This window comes from Panulirus ornatus, chromosome 52 (assembly GCF_036320965.1).
Source record: "Panulirus ornatus isolate Po-2019 chromosome 52, ASM3632096v1, whole genome shotgun sequence".
Lineage (NCBI taxonomy): Eukaryota > Metazoa > Arthropoda > Malacostraca > Decapoda > Palinuridae > Panulirus > Panulirus ornatus.
Genome location: NC_092275.1, coordinates 16,735,819 through 16,756,341, shown reverse-complemented (window position 1 = coordinate 16,756,341; position 20,523 = coordinate 16,735,819). Strand labels below are relative to the sequence as shown.

Genomic DNA, 20,523 nt, shown 5'->3' with positions numbered 1-20,523 from the left:
TTGTCCATCCTAACACAGGGTTGCTTAGATGTAAGGTTTCAAACTTTTATACGAAAAGTATTCATAAAACAATTTTGTTCTAGTTTACCTTTAGTAACCAAGATTAAGTTTGACGGTATATGTTTAGCTGGATCTGATATGATACATTGACATCGTAGAATAATTGACTGTGATTATATACTCACTTATTTTGGAGAAAAGAAATCCAACTTTCCGGATGACGGAGAAATAGATGACATATATCATTATCATGCAACCCCAGGAACCCTCTTACGGGGCTCCTGAAGCATCGAAGCTGCTGTTTTACGCAGAAGCAAGGGAAAAGGTAGCGGCTTCGGAATGAAGAGGATCTCGACTACCCTGTTATTTATTCCGTCCGCCCTTTGATCGGTATATATAATGGTGAATGAAGACGTGTTTAGCGAGTACAAGAATTAGAAAAAGGTACAAGGGATATGTCAAGTGGGGGAGATTGAATAAAGTAACCCCACGGTTCTAAATGACTGTTTTAAGTTTCTCCGGTTCTAACGCTGAATCAGTCCATTATTTCACAGACGTTTGGTCTTTTAAGTACAAATTTTCAAACTAATTTTCATACATAAATTTGCGCTTAAGCGACTACTTTAATTTTCCCTTCAGTCATCACTCAAATGTGTCTTCAGTAACCACTTCATAGCATCATCGAAAAGAAATGTTAAGGTAAATAAACGTCCCTTGACAAGGTAAAAAATCTTTAAGAAAATACCACACTATATGTTTTTCTTTACGATCTACTTTTTTTTTATGACATTTCCTCCAGCTGTATACAAGGAATCTAGATTATAGGTCTAAGTAACATAACTATTGAAAATACATATAATCTTTTTTTTATTAAAGGAAAAATACAAATAAAAGGAAAATGGACTCGTTTGTCTATATATACGTCTAACACTGTAAGCTTACAAATGTCTCAAGATCACCAGCGACTAAAGCACGTAACTCTTAGAGGACTTGCAAAATCTAAACCACATCGTTACCCATCGCTCAGTAGAAGTTGAGGTATTACCAGGACTCGATCTCGCCTTCAGTGGACACCAGGCAGCCATTATGCTCCTTTCCCAGAGTTGACAGAACCCTGAAGACTTTGGTGATGCACTGCTCTGGGGTGGTGGGTGCCAAGGATGTTCCCATGTCAGTCTTCACCCAACCGGGGTTGATTGCTGCGAACAGCAGTCCCTCGCCGCCATAGCCTACTGCGAGTGCTTTCGTTACCATATTCAAAGCCGCCTGCAAGAATCAGTCAACATCTCAACTGAAAATTCTTCGAAAGTGAAGAGGCTTTTAGGACAGTGCAAACGGAATCTTTGTAACGTTCGTGTACGAAATACATTTCAGCGTAAGTTTCTGATTGTCCTCAAGTCGACGATAAGACGTACTTACCAAGGAACTAATAAAGACACAGGTTGCAGATGTGAAGAAACACACTTACAGGGCTGTGGGTGTATAGGGGCAAACTAAGCTTGAAAACTGTACATGCAGATAGTTTCAGTGTTTAAGATATTGTGCGATATATCAGAATGCTTACTTTTCATTCTCCCAGTGTGGTAGGCCCGACACTCCTCTCAGTGTTTATGTGGTACGACTGATATTACTTACTACATATATACTACATAGCTGACTGTACAACTGCGAGTTATCGCTGACACCTCATTACATGTACATGATATAGCCGACATTACTTCCTACACAGACATAGTACAGCCGACACAACTCTACATCTACCTGGTCTATCTACATCTACATGATACAGCTGATACCTCTCACTATTTCATTTTACATATATCTCATTACCCACCTCGTCACGATGGTCAAGCTAGCACTACTCACCTTGCTCGCTCGGTAACAATATAGATTTGGCTTGTCTAAATAGGAGCCCAAACTGCCCAGAATGGAAGATACGTTGATGACAGCGGCTCGGTCAACTCCCATGGCTCCTCCTGCTCCCGCTGCTGTTCTCAGCAGAGGTAACATTGCCTGGTCAAAAGATTTAGAGATGTAAGTAGGTAAACACTGTGTTAAGGATTTAATCCACTGATCTACAAGTATCACTGGTATTATCCCTCATATTTCCGTTTATTGATAGTCCCTCCTTACCTACTGCAGATTAGAAAGAAAATCTTGATATTGTCATCATGACAGAGGAAGGAAAAAGTTACTCCACAGAAACACCCAAAGACATACTGTCCAGGGGAAGCTGTTGAAATTAGACAAAACAGGTGACTAATCATACTTCGCGAAAACAAATGGAAAGCCACGCACATAAGGAAACAAAGATAGGAGTGCAGAGGAACATCAAAACATGAGTTTTGTTGTAGGAATAATAATGAAGAGTGGAGAACTTGCTACGTTCACCCAAGTGTTGCCATTTCTAACGAACGCTTTAAGCAACTCAATACATTTCCATTCAGTTGTGGGGAAAAGTGCAGTAGAAGGTAAATCAAGATAGGGAGATCAGAGAGGTATTTTCAGACATTGAGGGGAGGGGGGAATTTTTCCCAATTGAAAGCCAGTACTATAACCATAGAAAGATACAAGTGGCATGGCTCTCTTCGCGGAGTCAAAGTTTGATTCCATCTATATCAGCTTCGGGACGTCGAAATCCTTGACAAAAAATTCTGTCGACCCGACGGTTTTATACATAATTTCTTTCACGTTACGTAAACTTCAGAACAAGAATTGCTAGAGGCAAGGCTTTCCCACTATACGTCATGTTATATGTCCTGTTATATGAAATTGATATTCTATTATCAGACTTACTGGGGAAAAATCACAAGTGCCCGATATCAGAACCTCCAGTGCTGTATCCCTCAAGGATTACATAAACACTTTAAAAACTCACACTCAGGAGTTACGACAAAAACAATAGCAAGCAAGCATACCTCCACCCCTACACCAGCCTGTTCCTCTTTAGTCTTTCACAACTCACCTTGACCAACATAAGCGGGGCTGTGGCGTTAGTTTCCATGATCCTGTTGACCTCTTGTGGCTCCAGCTGCTCCAGTGGGATCCCGGGCTCTTGGGAGCTCATCTCCATGACGGCAGCATTGTTGATGAGCAGATTCAGGCCTCCCTTACCCACCTCTGCACGCACTTCCTCCACTATCTCCGGCAGACGTTTGTAGTCCATAACATCTAAGCACACACATTTGGAAGGAAAAATTATCGTCACACATTTGGAAGGAAAAATTATCGTCTAACATTTCTCCTCTCTTAACCTGACTTCTTATACATCGATTTTGTCCGTATGTAAACCATTGTCATGCTTATTGGCTTTGAAAACTGACAAGGACTACAAATGAGACTGGTATAGTCTCTGGAAAAATGTATTTCTGTGGAAATTTTCAGCGAAATTAAAGATTGTACGATATTGTTATTTCTTTAAGAATAATGTAAACAGAACATTGTTCATTCGTGCTTATATGTGAGAAACAGTTGAAACTGTTACTATTGTAATGTAGGCACCTCAAATTTGGCTGTCTTGAAACTGTACCAAAGGAAATGAGAGACACGGCATGAGACATGGGGAAAAATTGCGTTTTAGCACTAGTGAATTTGAATTTTACTGTTTCCTTATTCCAGAATGTTGCACAGGTCCGAAAAAGATTGGAAATATGTTAAATGCGAGATGGAGAACGAATAGTGGAAGGAGAGGGACGGGAACGTGAGTTGGTGTGAGTTTCTGAGACATGATATGATGATCAGAGGGAAACAGACAGTTTTCTGCAAGGGGAGGATTATATACGAGACCTCGAATATTGCAAAAATAAGGACAGAAAGAGCAAGATATTGGACTATGTCCAAAACAAAATAGTGTAGGTTCCAGTCGCATAATGTCGACCAAGTAGGGTTTGGGAACCATCCAAGTCTCCTCCGACAGTGACGCCAATTCTCATTTGACGTCGGAGAACCCAGTAGAAAGTCTACATTCATAATTTTATTTACGAAAGGGAGTAAAGACTTAAGAGTTGAGAGTAAAGAGTTGTGCGAGCATTAGGTTGTCAAGTGTTTGAGAGGGTGTGGTTTGGATGCTAGCAATCCAAGTGCAGGTGAGACGAATTCTATATAAAAAAAAAAATGAAATGATTACTTGCCTTAGTTTGTGGCATATTAACTAAATAATTTGTTGAAGGGAAGATTGTCGCAGTGAGCACAAAGTCCATGACTCACACTTAACCGCTGAAGCATGACAGTACGACCCATGAGCATGACTACGACGCATGAGCATGACAGTACGACGCATGAGCATGACTCTACGACGCAGGGCATGACAGTACGACCCAAGAGCATGACTACGACGCATGAGCATGACAGTACGACGCATGAGCATGACTCTACGACGCAGAGCATGACAGTACGACCCATGAGCATGACTCTACGACCCATGAGCATGACAGTACGACCCATGAGCATAAGTGAACGACTTGGGGATACAACAGCCTCGCCTTTAATCAAGAGGCCAGGTCACTGGTTAGGGCCATCACCTTCAGGGACAGTACCGTTGACCTCAATGTCTTTAACTCGGCTGGATGTAAGGGGTTGTTCGTGAATCATGTTCCTCTCTCACACAAGGTCTATTGCCTAGTTTCACCTTCAGTAGAAATCTCTATGTACTTCTAATCTTAAGTTTAATGCCACGAAGACCCAGTTTCTGTCGGAAACTCCAACTCTCGTCTCTCCTTTGACGGTTCTGTAATTCCACCTCTTGACACAGTAAACATACTTGGTATTACTATAACATTCACTCTTTCGTAGAAACCCCTGTGTCCTGTTCAGATGTCGAAACTTCTCTTCTGAACTGTTGCTCCGTTTATACAATGGACTGATTCGTCCTTGTGTGGAGTACTGCTCTCACATTTGGGTTGGTTCTAGCTGTGCATCCTTGCTTGACAGAGTCGAGTCGAGAGCAATCCGCTGTATAAACTGTCCCAAGCTAACGTCCAAACTTGACCCCCCTTGTCCTACGCCGCAATGGTGGTTCACTTTCCCTCGTCTATAGATATTACTTTGGTTTTTGTTCCCGAGACCAAGATGTTTGTGTGCCAACACCACTAGCTAGACCACGCAATACTAGGCAAACCGCTGCGTCACATGATTATTGTGTGACCGTCAGCAACTCAGGGGTGGGCCATTTTTCCCTACACGTCGAATCTCTGGAACTCTCTACCCTCTCATGTCTTTCCCAATAACTGATCTAGCACACTTCAAAAGACAGGTTTTTCACTTTCTCAAAAATTCGTAAATAACTTTCCCTTGTCTTTTCTTCTTCAGTTTCATAATTCTCTCTGTATTTCAATTAGGGCCTAACCTTGATGCGGACTTTAGTTCATGACTGGAGCCTTCAACATAGAAATAAAAGAAGAGAAAAAACGATGGATTTCGCAGCAGAGCCAGTCACACTTCGCAGACAGTGGGACGCATTGTTGCATACCATTATGATCCTCGGCATTTTTGTAGTGGTCACGTATGCGATATATTAATGTCAGCCAGAAGTTCATTTTTTTTTCTTTCTGAAGGATGTAATCCTCGTAGTTAGCAACTTCACATGCAGAAAAGACACGAGAGGTTGCTGATGCTTCGTAGATGTAGAAAACGATTGCAAGCCATGAAGATGGTCCTGAAAGAGAAAATATATAGTGCATAAGTGGATTCTTTCTGAGAGTAGATGAGACGATGTGAAGTGCGGAGACAAAAACAAATGACGCAAGGACAACGAACCGAGAAACATGTCATTCTCTTTAAGGCAAGTTAAGAAGATAAATGACTTGCATTAACGGATATCTAAACTGAGTTAGAACCCAGTGGATGGTCGTTACCTGATCCCTTGTGTAAGTCTAATCATAGCACTGATTTCGAAAATGCAAATCCGTTTTTTTTGCATCGCGTCTACTCTTCTGCTAACCACAAGCAGATTCTCTACCCAAACCTGGACTTCGCAATGCGACCAGTGCCGTACAACAATGACAACCTACCACATTCCACTACCGGAGGGGAACGACATCGGAAGTTGCGACGATGAAGGAGCGTATGGTGAGGAAGCTGCTGCTGTATGGGAAAAAAAAGAAAACGGGAACGGACGTAGAGTTTGTACCTGACGACGACGAACCAAAGAAATTTTCTCAAGAGTTACATGATTTAGTCCGAGATTTAGCACTGCGTAAAGATGAAGCTGAACTTTTAGCGTCTCGTCTAAAAGAAGAAAAAAAAAATGTCTGCTCTAGAAGGACGCTCACATATTTTATTTCGGGAAAAGGAGTCAGGCTTACTTCTCATTTTTCCGTGGATGAGCCGCTCTGTTTTTGCTACAACAGTGACGCATTTTTACACTGCTTATCCCAAGAGCATGTTCCCTCTCAGTGGCGCTTGTTCATCGACTCATCTAGGAGGAGTCTAAAAGCGGTGCTGCTCCACAATGGTAACAAGAAACTCTCCGTTTAGGTCATTCACTGCACATGAAAAAGTGTTATGAGAACATGCAGGCGCTCCTAGATGCCATGAAATACAAGAACTACAACTGAAAAATATGTGGGTACTTGAAAGTGATTGGCATGATGATGGGAATGCAGTCAGGATTCACGAAATAGTTTTTTTTATGCCTCTGAGATAGTCGAGCAACTTCTATGCTTTATATGGAGTTGGACTAGACTCAACGAAGATCATATGAGCCAGGAATTTCGAGTGTCCAGGATAAGCCTCTGGTTGATCCACAAAATGTTCTTCCCCCGCTGCTCCACAGAAAGCTTGGTCTCATGAAGCAATTTGTGTAAACACTAACCAAGAGAAACTCGAAAGGATTTGAGTTATGTGGTGGAAAATTTTTCCGATCACAGAGGCCAAGTTGAAAGATAGCATCCTCGTTGGTCTACAGATAAAGGAACTCTTGAATGACCACAATTTCAGCATCACACATTTTGATAACGTGGAGCTAGAGGCCTGGGGACTCTTTCGGTTGGCTATGTGAACATTTCTTGGGAGACATAAGATCTCCGGATTTTGAAGGCGTCATGAAAAGACTTCCGAAATCCTATGCTGCTATGGGATGTAAGATGTCTCTCAAGGTGCAATTCCGCCATTCACATCTGGACGTTTTTGCGGAGAACATTGGAGCATGTCTGACGAACAAGGACATCAACGTGATGGAGCATCGATATCAGGGTTTCTGAAATGACGGAATGCTTGCAGATTACTGCTGGATGTTATACAGGGACGAAATTGAGTCAGAGCACCACAGGAGGTCCAGAGCTCAGCGCTTTTAGCTTCTGAAGATCGCTGCTATAGAAGGTTAAAAGCCCAACGTTTCTAGCTTGTCTGTTTGGATAGTATCTTCTTTGTATACCTTCTGCCTTAGGGAATACTGAATTTCTGCAATAGAAAATTTGAACTGGTACAAATCTCATAATTTTTACCTTCGTCCATGCATCATGTAGCTGCAGTTGAACTGAGAAAGTATGCATCCTTTGAAAGAACATGAGACGTACCGAAACGCGCTAAATATCCGTAATCTGCATTGGAAAAAGGTCTAGAAAAAGTTTCACTGCATCCTTGACGAGGAAAAAAAGTTCAGTTTTGTTCCCTCGTCTCTTTCAGCAGGTATTCGACATTACTAAGCCATCGTTCTGGTCTATCGTCATGTACCCACAGGGATTTGATTTTAAAACGAGAAAGCTTGTGTTTGGTGAGCATGCAAAGACATTCTTGTGCTGAATTTGATAATACTGAAGCTCTGTGTGTGTGTGTCGATGACAAGTCATTTTCAGCGGCATGATATTTGCAAAAAGGAATATTTTTCCATGCTGATGAGGCATATATTTTGAAAACTACATTTTCGTATACAATGCAAACAACTTCAGGTGATTTGTTTGACGGTAATTTGTAGCACGCGACTTATCATTTGCAATATCGCAGTCACAAGTGACCATGACTCATAATTAATGGTTCCGTTACGCGCCAGCTTAGAGCTATTATGAGAAATGTAGTCATGCATCCAAAAAATATTTTGGGAGGGGAGAAGCTTTGTGTGTGTGTGTGTGTATGTGTGATTATTATTTGTGTTACGGGAGAGAGCTTTACATTTGTGTCATACCCGTCTCTTAACCTTGAATACTGTGTATGCACCGTCTTTCGTATATACACAGACATACCATTGTAAGCTAGGTACCCATTTATTAAACAGCTCTGAAGGGAGGATAAACACCTGGGATGGGTGTGGACCGATTGCCGCGTCCAGGGTTCGAACCCACGCGAGAAACGGTAACCACTACACCGCGGAAGCCTGTGATCGTTTAGTTGGTTTTCTTGATTAAGCTTATCACCCAAAAGATCTTTAACACCCCTTCAGATGTTAAGGATAATCCTAAAGCCACTATTTGCACCTGTTTGTGCCGTACGGGGAGGAAGTACGCCTATGTGTATCAAAAAAAGAGAGAACAACAATTACGAAGCTACAAAATCATCTTACCAAACTTAAGAATCTTCACCATCTTGTGGTCCTTGGCCAACGTCTGCAATTTCTGTGTAAGGAAAAGTAGCCGTCAGCCATATTGTTTGTGATCAAATGAAATACTTTTATATGTTTTTATGATTTAAAAGTACACAAAACTATCTGCAAAGTAGTCTACTATTTACTGCATATGTCTTACTGCTGTGATATGCTACTTATGATTCATGCATTGCACAATGTTTTATAAACCACTTAGCCTCATTAGTCACCAGCTCATGACAATCTCCTGCATCGATGGACAAAATGCAATGGTCACTCGGTAGCGTAAGCTTCTTACGCCTTTGTAAGGCACCGACAAAGAATTGCACAAAGCAACAGATTAGTTCTGGGTCCTTTCGAGGGTGATTGTGAAAGGTATCAGAACAAAATCATTTACAAGATATTACCATGGTAAGGGAAGAAAACAGAGGACTTGAGAAGAACCCGAAGATGTTATGCATACCTTAGAAGGCCAATCCTTCATATACGCTAAGAGAATAGGGTTTCGACCAATAAGGGGAACCCCTCTAGTCCTGTTCATTATTTGGCAGCTGTCAGAAAGCAGGAAATGCTGCCCCACACACCCAAGATTTTCAACCGAAAAGAAACGGCTCTGGGTTCCCAAAAGGCGAGAGCCCACCTTACGTATGGCATATCTTCACTGTACTCGAAGTGAAATATTTGTAAAGTCTAAAGCATATCTATGATGTTTACGGCAATCCGAAGTGATGAATCACTCCCTGTGTTAACAATCGTTTCAAAAAAAAAAAAAAAAGGACTCTACCTCTTTGGAAGTAAAACGTTTGCCCACGAATTTGTTTCATCACTACGAGTGAAATCAGATAAGTCTAGCCTGAAATAGCCCCTCAGACGAAGATTATCCAAAGCTAAGACATTATACCTAAAATCCCTATCATTTTTACCACACAGTAACTCTTCGAATGCCCTTCTGTCAGCAATGAACATGTGAACAAAATAATTCAGTACTTACAAAAGCATTTTCAGGACTCCTGCAAAGTGCTATCACCACTTTTGGCGGATCGTCGGATGTAACAAGTTGGCGGACCATCTCCAGCCCTAGGCCCCTGCTGCACCCCGTGATGAGTACGCTGCCAGCCAACATTACCTCTTTCCTCCTACCGTGACAGCTTGATACTGGAGGGGGGTTGGTCTTTTATGGCTTAGCCTTTAAGTTTGGCGCATGCGCCGACGAACGAGAGTTTTTGCCGTGTCGTGTCGTAAAAGCCACTTTATCATTCAAGATCATAGCTCCTCGCTTGTACAGTGAAATAATGAGTGATTACCTTTTTTTTTTTTCCTAAGGAATGGAATTTTGTAGTAGTGGACCTAATCTTCGTCTTTTCTGTCATGTGTCAAACTTTTCAATTTGTTTTTTAGTCATTTCCTCAGCTTATTTCTAACGTCATACGTGTTTCTGTTTGCTTGTAAGGTCAGGGAAGGAGCCTAACGTCATACGTTTTTATGTTTGCTTGTAAGCTCAGGGAAGGAGCAAGTGTTGTGTTAATGGCTCATCACATATGAGTTTTCATTAGCTCTGTTTCCCTTAGTCTGATACATTTCTAATAATTCAAGCAAGAGATAATGGAAGAGTGCAGCAGAGTTCTGGGTATCTGACGACACCACAAATGTGGTGGGGACAATTTGTAGGAGTCCTGAAAATTTCGTTTTAGGTAATTATAGATAATAACTTATTGTTCTATCATTTATTATTTTCAGATAGTTATTTGAAGTTATAGTGTGGCACACACACACACACACACACACAATGAATATAGGGATTCTAAGTATCGCTAGAAAGGTAAGAAAGGGCGCTGATGAATGATTACATATAGTATACGTAGGATCACAGGATAGTAACCAAGAGGACATTGGTTTCAATGTTAAAACTGATAGGTCATACATAACCGTTTGAGTATATAGGGAATAATGCTTCCATTAATCTGAGAGTTGATAACGCACAGGACACCAATTATAAGAGATCATCGTTGCTCTTATACATCTCCAGGCAGTATCATTGATATTGATATGGGTCGTCAGTTATCCATGTGCATGTGGGGGATCGTATCGTGGTATTGACGAACACCATCTCTCTCCCTGATGGCTCGACATACATTTCTGTCTAGTCCAGTGGTAGCATAAGACGAGGGAATCTGAGACGTATTCCCCTGAGCATCTCTCAAAAGTTGACATCATTTTGAAACATGATTATCAAGTGTTTGAGTGATTAATGGGATGAGTGAGTGTACCTACTGATTCAGTATCATTTCAGATCAAATCAATCATATAGGTAATTTATTTTTGTTTGATCGTTCTAGTTTAAAGGTGAGGAGTTGTGATGGTACCCCCGTTCCACAGGAAACTTTATTCTGGCCTTAGGAAAATTCCTTCTCCAGCCTGCTTGCCCCGGGTTCCTTACAAGCTTAATCTTGCCCTGCTAAAGCCTCAGTTATCTGGTCTTGGCAAGACTACGTTATATCCTATTGATTCAGTGTCGCTAAGGAACATCGCTTTCCTTATGAGAGCGGTTTCTGTCTCATTTCCCCTCTAAGGTTATGCTAGATTGAGTACCAGAGTTAAATAGGACTTACATGAACATGAGGAAAATATATTGTAGGATGCAGTTGTATAAGGTGCAATCCCTGTCCACTTAAACCGCAGCTGTATGTGAGAGCTTGGCATGTCTTTAAGAGTCCCTCACATCAGGAGCTTATCACATTTATGATGGTACCAGTATGATGGTTACCGTGGAATAGGGCATGCCTAGTAATCCGAGGAGAAATTGGTGTCATGCCACAGACTTTAGTGAGTTTGCTGAAACCCACATCACGGCATCTGAAGCTCTCCAAAAGTGGCGATTGTTCAATCGGTAGCCTCAGAGACGGCCGTAAGCTGATCACATGCAACTGACGTGCGCCAAGATTAAAATTTGTGACGCTACAAAGCTTGTATAAGCAAAGACAGAATAAAACGTAAACTGGTGTCACTAGACTGGCTAGCGAGGTTTCGTATAAGCTATCGAAGGTCGTCAACCCTGTGGACCCAGGTTGTGATATCCTTATGGGAGTGTCGTAAACTCCAGTAGTCTGTACTACAGATGTAGTGAGCATTGTTAGCTGTACCATTACTGTAGCTGTAGTAGTAGCTGGTTAGGTCGAGATTATCAAAGCTTTAGGCGATTCCATTATACCTGTATCGAATCTCTCTTCCCTTTCCCTTTTCTAAGCTCGTTTCAGGTAATTTAGCCGACTGTCATAAGATTTACTGCTTGGATAGGGAAACAACTTGGTAGCTTGCCAATGCACTCTTTCTGTACTGCGCTATGTCTTTTTCAAGCACAGTGACCAAAACTGAGCAGAATATTCAAGGTGGAGACGCACCAGTAAATTATATAGACTATTTTCGAAGACTAGAATTCGAATTCCCCCTAGCAACAAAATATGGAATTTTGTTCTTTTTTTTTTTTTGCCTGTTATGCATTGCTCATTTGGCTTCATCTTATCAGAAACTATCAAACCTAAGACTTTTGCTCCGTTTACTTATTGTAGCTTAAGTTTATACCATAGCTTGCTCTCGTGTTGACCACTGATGGGTACAACTTTGCGCTTATCGGTGTCAAAGTTCATTTGCCACACGTGAGCCCAGTCTAAGCATCTAAGCAGTTTCTGTCGACTTGCGGCTATAGATGTTCACTCTCTGTTTTAGCTTTATTTTCATGGCTTAGTATCGTCTACTCATTTTGATATCAACGCAGCCCATTCTCAGTGTCATGTAACAAATACTTTCAAGTGGCTGTACGTTATGCTTTCAGAGAAGAACAGAGTTGCACGGTCCCCATAGTATGGGTGTAAGTACTTCAGAATCTTGGCCAGATTCTACGCTGTCATACAAGGCCTTGAAGTCTTTGTACGTTCGTTTTTTACGCATTTACGGTCAGACTGTAGCATGTAGAGGCCCTGAATATTATTTGTAGGTATTTAAGAATGTGGACATTATTCAGGACTCCTACAAAGTGCTATCGCTATGTATGTTGACTCGGATGTTAACAAGTTGGCGGATCATCAGACCTACTAGACCCCTGCTGCACCCCGTGACAAGTACGTTGCCAGCTAGCATCATCACTCGTCCACAGTGACAAGTTAGTACTGGTAGGTTACCCAGGGATCCTTGTTGGCCTAACCTTTACGAAAGGCGCATGCGCCAATGAAAGTGAGTTCCTGGTGCGTTATTGTGATTCTCATAACCGAATGCATTATCCTGTTGTTGCAGTAAAAGCCAACGCAGACTTCAACGACTTAGCGAATCATTTTTCCTTTATGTTGAAGGATACGAGTGAGTATCTATTTAGACATAAGGAAAGAGAATTTTTGCATTCGTGTTCCCAGTCTCTATCGTTTCTGTCGTACAGGCTGAACGTCCCTATTCTGTAAGTCATCATTTCACTTAGCTTACCCCTTAGCTTAACAAAGGTTGTGGTCATTCCCCAGAAGAATGAGAGTAGACGATAAGATAGAACCTTAAGTAATGCCATAGTTGATAGATTAGAAGAGGTTGAAGTCGCTACATTGAGAAATACTGCAATGGATCGGCTGGAGAGGAAGCTGTGCATTAGGGAACAGTGAGAAGCTCAAAGCCAAGGGAAAAAAGTTTGCAAAGCAAAGGCTTATGACACACCCCGTCAGATGCTTTGGTTAATTTCGATGGCTAAGACACAGCTTCAGCAAAATCCCTGGGAGAGAATGACCAAAGGTGATTTAGATAGGAGACCAAGATCTGCGAATTCCACCCTGGTGATCAGTGCTCAAGAAAGTGAAAGGTAAGGAAGTAAGCAAGACGTGCGGTGAGCGCCACGTGATATCCCTGTCGTTTTGGTAAAAATTTCGTCGTAGATACTTGTAGGTAGTTACAAATTTCCTCTTGTTCTCAATGTGGCGGTTAGACAAGAAAAAAGGAATTGGACAGAGGAAGATAAGTTTGTGGGTCTTGTGGGGAAAGTATTCAGGAAACTTGAGTGCCCTTTCTGTATACCCTTGGCTGACTGAGGTATATGTGTATAGCATCTTGTTAGTTTAGGGAAGGAAAATTAACTAATGCTAAGCCAAGCGTTGTTTATTGTTTACATTGCGGCGCACCATTTCACTGTGGCAACCAAGGACGTTCTTGTTTGTACTACTGTCAAGGTCTCTGGAAATGTCAGTAGTTTGTATTGTCGTTTTGTCTTGTAGCTCTTGCCAGACTTTCTCTGTTGTTTAAGTATGTGCCAATTGGTTTGATTTCTAGTCGTCATTCTCTCTCTCTCTCTCTCTCTCTCTCTCTCTCTCTCTCTCTCTCTCTCTCTCTCTCTCTCTCTGTATGTGTGTGTGTGTGTGTGTGTGTGTGAGAGTACAATACTAATGACACACACAAGACTGTAGAATGCACATTTCAAGATGAGAATCGCCATTTAATCGTACGTCTGGCCGGGAACGCAACCTGTCATTAACAACGGTTGCGTGATGCCTTCTTTGTTTACGTCAACTTTACCAGGATTACGACATTTAATATTTTTTGTTGTTGTCATTTGTATAAAACATCAGGTGCAAGCATATGAATTTAGGTTACGATTTACGTTGTCAAATTGCTTGTCTGAGTACCAGTTCATGAACAAAATGGGTAAGATAGGAATTATTATTACTAAGGACAGGGTAAAGTAGAGGGTAGATTGGTGCGGAGTAGGAAAAGGTGAGGAGAGGCAAGGCAAGAGTTCCCCCTAATGTTGGTGCAGGCACAGGTGATGAAATGAGAGTTCCATCGGAGAGGTGAATTGTTTTTCAGTCTTGTGGAGCTGCTGCAGAAGAGTGGATTCGTTGAAGAGATTCCGAGGTTGGGTATGAAGTTTTGTTTTTGTTGCATAAAGGGTTAAGCTGTTACCAGAGGCGATGTCGAGATTGCGAGAAGACCAAGCTGGAGAAGGAGGAGCCAAAGTTTAATCAGGTTGCTGCTGAAGGAAGCTCCGGGTGACGAGGCTACCATAGAGTTCCTGCCGGAAGGGGCTAATAATTGCAAGTCCATGGCGCAGGAGAGCCTTGGTGTCCTTAGCTAGCTTACCAGCTTCAATAACTGTAGGCGGAAGGCCCATCACTCTTTATGAGCCGCTTGGGTCACCCCTCGCCACAGGTTATATAGGATTTGAAGTAAGTGACGAGGCTATTGAATATGGCTCCTTAGAAATTACAGAACAATGCTTATTGGTGGGAATCGATGACATGGGAAAACCCATGATTGATGTACGAGGCTGGGTCGCGCGAGCCGAGTTCATGTGGAAATTGACATGAATAACCAGGCGACTTGTGGACTGAGTTGGAATCAGACACATATGGCAGAGGCTAATTCACCGTTAACAGGATTTGCTTTTTGTGAACTCAAAGTCATCTCTTCGTACTCCTTTCTACATGATCTGCCACATCTTCCATTCATTTTATTGTTTTTGAATCTTTCACAGTAGTTATAATTGATGGTCTTCCAAAGCTGGGCCCAGCTTATCAAGTCCTACCAGGAATCCTTAAGCAATACTTTCCAATAATCCCTGAGGTAATCCCAGGTTTAAAAAGTCATGAGTGGCTAAGGGTAAACTTTTTCTAATTTACTAAGTTGTGTCGCTCGACTCCTTTGTGGAGGGAATTCAGAGACATCGTAAAGTTCTGTTGCATTTTGTGATTCATTATACAAGGCTCACTTTTCCTATCCTGCATTTAAATGGAGTTAACAATATCTCCTCCGGCTAATTTATCCTTTTTTACTAAGACAGAACTGTCCAGTCTAACTCCTATCTCAAAATTCTCACTTGCACCTCTGTTCACTTTCCTGTGCGAGTCTCCTCAGTGAACAGGAGAGCTTTGTCACCCATCAGTCTCCTGGGCCTGGTGAGGAGCCCCATACTTAAAAGTGGGTTCAAAGCCCAACTGTCCATCCTTACGTAGGTATAGGTCGATGGATAGGTACTCTGTGTATATAGGGGAGAAAGAATACTTACCACGTATTCCCTGCGTGTCGTAGAAGGCGACTAAAAGGGGAGGGAGCGGGTGGCTGGAAATCCTCCCCTCTCGTTTCTTTTTTTTTTTAATTTTCCAAAAGAAGGAACAGAGAAGGGGGCCAAGTGAGGATATTCCCTCTAAGGCCCAGTCCTCTGTTCTTAACGCTACCTCGCTAATGCGGGAAATGGCGAATAGTATGAAAGAAAATATATATATATATATATATATATATATATATATATATATATATATATATATATATATATATATATGTGTGTGTGTGTGTGTGTGTGTGATAGTGTGCATGAAGGAGTTAACAAGAATGGTACCAGTATTTAGTGTTATGGACCATGAAGAGGGGAAGCCCCCCAATCTGTCCACTCTGTAAAAGAAAAAGAAAAGGTTAAGGGGTTGACATGGTAACTATATACAGATTTCTTAGTCATTAACATGGATTTTGAATTCAAGAGAATCATGAGTTAGAGGACACAATTCTAAGTTAGGCAAGAGGAGGAATGTTGGGGTCGTGGCCATATTACAAGTTATGCAAAGAGGATGCAAATACCTTAACCTTGTATATATTAGGAAGAGGAATGCATAGATATGCATTTGCATATGTGTAACATGAGGCTAAGTAATTCTGAGAAAAACAAGTATTTTCAATGATAATGATTCTACCTGTAGACTGTGAAAGGTAACTGGCATAGTACATACCGCCGCTCCTTAGTACACGGCAGTGTGGGACGCCTGATGTTTATGACATTCCACTCCAGCTGATAGGGAATAACACGTGTATGAAAGGCTTTATGCCAAAATGTTTAACGTTTAGGGCAGTGCTAGGGTGGAAGGCAGTTTGATGAGGATAAAGGACGTGTACTGGTGCTGGAGACTGAAGGAAGAATGACTGATGACACCCTCGAGACCAATGTCTTCTATAGACACATTAAGGTAAGGTTCTGTGGATTTCGTCATGTGTTTATTTACATCTTATGCGTGACGACACGGTCATTGATATTTTGCTGTGAATACTTCACTGATGTTGTTTGTAAGTACCTGAAGATGAATTTATGAAAGTTTTGTGTTCATGTACAGGTTATGTATACTGGAAATGATCTTTTCAGAACGGTTCGAGGCATTGGATAGAATGCAAGCTGTAATCTCAAAAATAATTTCGATAGTAAAAGTCTAGTTTATCTCCGCAAGGTCACTGTTTTTTTTTAGTAATAAGTGATTTCCTTCTGCAATGCTAGTATAATGTTTAAAGAATATAATAACACATAGCATGGATTAGATAATTAAAGATCATTAAAAGATATCAATTAAGGCAATAGTGGCATATCATGGAAAGTATAGCGTTTGTTACCGTAAAAGTAGGGAATGCACTTTAAAAGGTGAACAGAACCCAGGAAAACCTCACTAATCATTTCTTAGCAGTCAAGATATTGGTAATAGGCTGGTTTAGCCCATCATCCTTATTAGTTTTGTATATTGAGTAATTTTACTCTATAGTACCAGTGCAATGTTTTGAGCGTGGAAATTTATTATTAACATATGCACGTATTTTAGGTAATAGAATTTGACAAGGTTGGTACCTCTGTATTCCTTACACTTTATAGATATGATATTGATTGAGATTTTCAGTATAGCTCCTCATACCTTAGTAAACTTAAGTACTCATAAAGTGGGCAGGGCTTTGAAATAAAGGGAAATCGTCGAATAAAAGCTCTCTTTATCAACAGTTGACAATGTAGAAAATCTAGTGTTACCTTTTTTTGTCAAAATCTATGAACTGAAGGAATGCATATGGCATCCTGACATCATTTTCTACTGTTTGAGCTCGTTTTAAATTGGAGGTGGAAGGATGAAGTGAAAATGATTTTGAGCAATCAGGGCCTGAACATACATGAGGGTGAAAGTCGTGCAAGAAATAGAGTGAATCGGAATGATGTGGTATGCCGGGGTCGACACGCTGTCAATGGATTGAACCAGGGCATGTGAAGTGTCTGGGGTAAACCATGGAAAGTTTTGTAGAGCCTGGATGTGGAAAGGGAGCTGTGGTTTTGGTGCATTACACATGACAGCTAGAGACTGAGTGTGAACGAATGTGGCCTTTGTTGTCTTTTCCTAGTGCTACCTCGCACGCGCTCAAGGGGAGGGGGTGCCATTTCATGTGGCAGGATGGCGATAGGAATGGATGAAGGCAGTAAGTATGAATAAGTATATATGTATATATGTATACGTCTATGTATAGATATGCATTTGTGGGCGTTCATGTGTATACATGTGTATGTGGGTGGGTTGGTCCATTCTTTCGTCTGTTTCCTTGCGCTAACTCACTAACATGGGAGCCAGCAACTAAGTATGATAAGAATATATGTATATATATATATATATATATATATATATATATATATATATATATATATATATATATTATTATACTTAATCGATGTTTCCTGCATCAGTGAGGCAGCACAAGGAAACAGATTAAGAAAGGCCCAACCACTCATATACACATATATTTATTATACATATTCTTATAAAAAAAATTTTATGTAGAGTACATGTACTTATTATAGGTATAACAGAATAAAAGCAAAGTGATAATTATTCCATCAGTACATAATGCAGAAGTCATAATAGACCAATCCTGGTGGTAATACTTCATTTCTATCTAGAATACATATGGTACAGTGGTGTATCCATGAATATCACATAGATAGAATTGCCTTTATATTAATATCTTTCTCTAAGGATTAGCATGCTTTTATACAACTTGAAAAACTGGGGTCATACAGGAGTGGAGTGAAAACTCTTAAGAGGTCAGAGGATTAGCAGGCAGTGGCTATGGGTACAATTGGCATTTGAATAACGAAAAAGAATGCAGGTTCATTGCTGTACCCATAACCACTGCCATTGTATATACCTTTAGTTTTGTTGGTATCCCAGTTTTCTCTGAGAAGAGTGTCTCATTTTCCACTTAGCACATATCATCCTGTTCCTGTTTTTCTCCTTTTCCATTTACCTCCTCCACTACAGCATCACTATCACTGCAGAACCATTGTTGATTTACCATTGATAATATTGCCACCCTCCACTTCCACCACCACAACCCGTTACTACTGTAATTATACCTGTTGTTGGTGTTCCTCTTTCCACATCTGCCATTGGTAGTGGTGTTAGTGGTTTGATGGTGATATGTTAATGGTAAAATTTATGGTGATGGTAGAGGTAGTGGTTATTTTGTCATTGGTTTTCGTATGGTGCTGGTTGTAGTGTCTTTTTTGCAATTTGCATTTTTTTTATTCTCTTCCATTTGTTCTTATAAACGCAAAGTTACAGCTGTTGATGATGATTTTAAGAAAGACATAACCCTGTTGTGTAATTTTTTTTATATACAATTGAAATGTAAGATACAACTTAACATCACATCAACTTTGCCCTCAGGAACATCATGGGGAAGAATTGGCAGGCTGGTGTGAGCCCAACTGGGTGGTGTGTATCCCACAGCAGTCTGCCTTAGAGAAAGTGCCTCTCACAGTACCTCTTATGGGTAAGTAGTTTGTTCACATGTGAATCACCTTAAGTTATTGTGACCAATGATATTTTTTTCTTTGCACAGTGTTAGATCCTCCTACATTAGTGATGTATGTTTGACCCCCCTTAGATAGTACTGCATATTGGTATAAATGTATTGCACAACAGGGGTCCCAAAGGAGAGCAGGACAATATTTCAGTTGCTGTGCCGTGCTCAGAAATGTTTTTGTACTTTTTTGCTTTTTTGACTTGCAGAAATACCTCATTGTAACTGTTTGCCTTGTTTAATTACACAATGGATAAACCTCCATGCAATGATAGGATTAAAGTTGATCCTCCTGGAGAGGTGAAACATTAGATGTCTAATAATGATTCAAACCTAGTATGAATACTCTAAAGTTTATAAGTCTCTGATGTTGATAAATGTCTTTTGTTTTTCAGAAGCACATGCTCTGAGGCAATATGGGTCTACTGGGTATGTACGGTAGTTGTTATGTTTAAGTTCATTATTATTTTATTTATCTTTTATGCTTGTAGCAATGTTTATCAGTTTGTACTTGACCATCTTTTGCCATACTGGCTTGATGAAACAGACAATAACAGGAAAATGTAGAGTTATGAAGAATGAGTTGAATTTATTTTATTACGTGTGACAAGGAGAGATTGTGGTTCCTTCATAACTTTCCATCATGTGGAGTCTATCTTGTCAAAAGGAAAATATGTTGGTACTACTGAGAAATCATTTAACAAAAGCTTCTCTCCCTTTAACAGTTTTTCTCGTTTGACTACATGTATTTGAAAAATTCTCTAAATATATCAGACAGTGAAAATTAAACTTAAACTGGCTTAACCAGTATGGGCTTGCTTAATTGTGAAGAAAATTTTTTAAGGTATGAATGTAGCTGGTGTGAGTATTGATATTGTTACTGCAGATGTGACAGAAAAAAATGATTACTAAGTTCATACGTTTACTCAATCATCAGTCAGTATACAAGTGCCCTGTATGGAGCAAGCCTTATATATGAAATAACTGGTGAGGAACCCCGTGTCATCATCTCCAACGAAGAAGAGGGGTCTGAAGTTGTGGTTTCAAAGGCAACTGTACTGAATGAGTACCTGGTCACTGTGAAGGTATGTTTGATTTTAAGTAACATTGTCTAATGTATAAGGAGATGCCCCATGATGTTTATTAGCACTGTATTTCAGACATTTTTGTGAGAGAAATATTTATTTTTTAACACTGGTTTTATCTGTTATGGATATGAGGAAAATAAGGAAAAAGAATAAATTATGTAAATAAAAGGTAAAAAGTTTTTTAATTGAGTGTGAATATATTTAAGGAGCAGATTTTGTGCATATGAAGGAATGCTAGTTTGTATAAACTGAGATTTTAACATTCAAAAAGCTATTTCTTCAAATGGGCAAGGCCAGTAAGCTAGG

The 20,523-nt window shown here is 40.5% G+C and overlaps 2 protein-coding genes across 3 annotated transcripts in view; one reads left to right on the top strand and one right to left on the bottom strand.

Annotated features, from left to right (window-relative positions):
* The window catches only part of LOC139765122 (uncharacterized), an 804,219-nt gene that overhangs the window by 752,993 nt on the left and 30,703 nt on the right, over positions 1-20,523 (top strand). Inside the window, exons 1-4 of one of the 2 annotated variants that reach the window (XM_071692311.1) lie at positions 16,045-16,494; positions 18,994-19,099; positions 19,525-19,558; positions 20,067-20,214. In XM_071692311.1, coding sequence (XP_071548412.1) covers positions 16,447-16,494; positions 18,994-19,099; positions 19,525-19,558; positions 20,067-20,214 — 336 coding nt within the window. In that variant the 5' untranslated portion in view covers positions 16,045-16,446. Of the gene's footprint in view, positions 1-16,044; positions 16,495-18,993; positions 19,100-19,524; positions 19,559-20,066; positions 20,215-20,523 lie in introns of those variants that run through there. The other variant, XM_071692312.1, reaches the window with a different exon arrangement.
* On the bottom strand, positions 844-9,666 carry LOC139764977 (C-signal-like). The gene is made up of 5 exons (XM_071692030.1): positions 9,507-9,666; positions 8,495-8,546; positions 2,966-3,171; positions 1,867-2,013; positions 844-1,266 (listed from the first exon to the last, which is right to left on the bottom strand). The coding sequence occupies exons 1-5, from the start codon at positions 9,636-9,638 to the stop codon at positions 1,042-1,044; spliced, it is 762 nt and encodes a 253-aa protein (XP_071548131.1). The 5' UTR covers positions 9,639-9,666; the 3' UTR covers positions 844-1,041.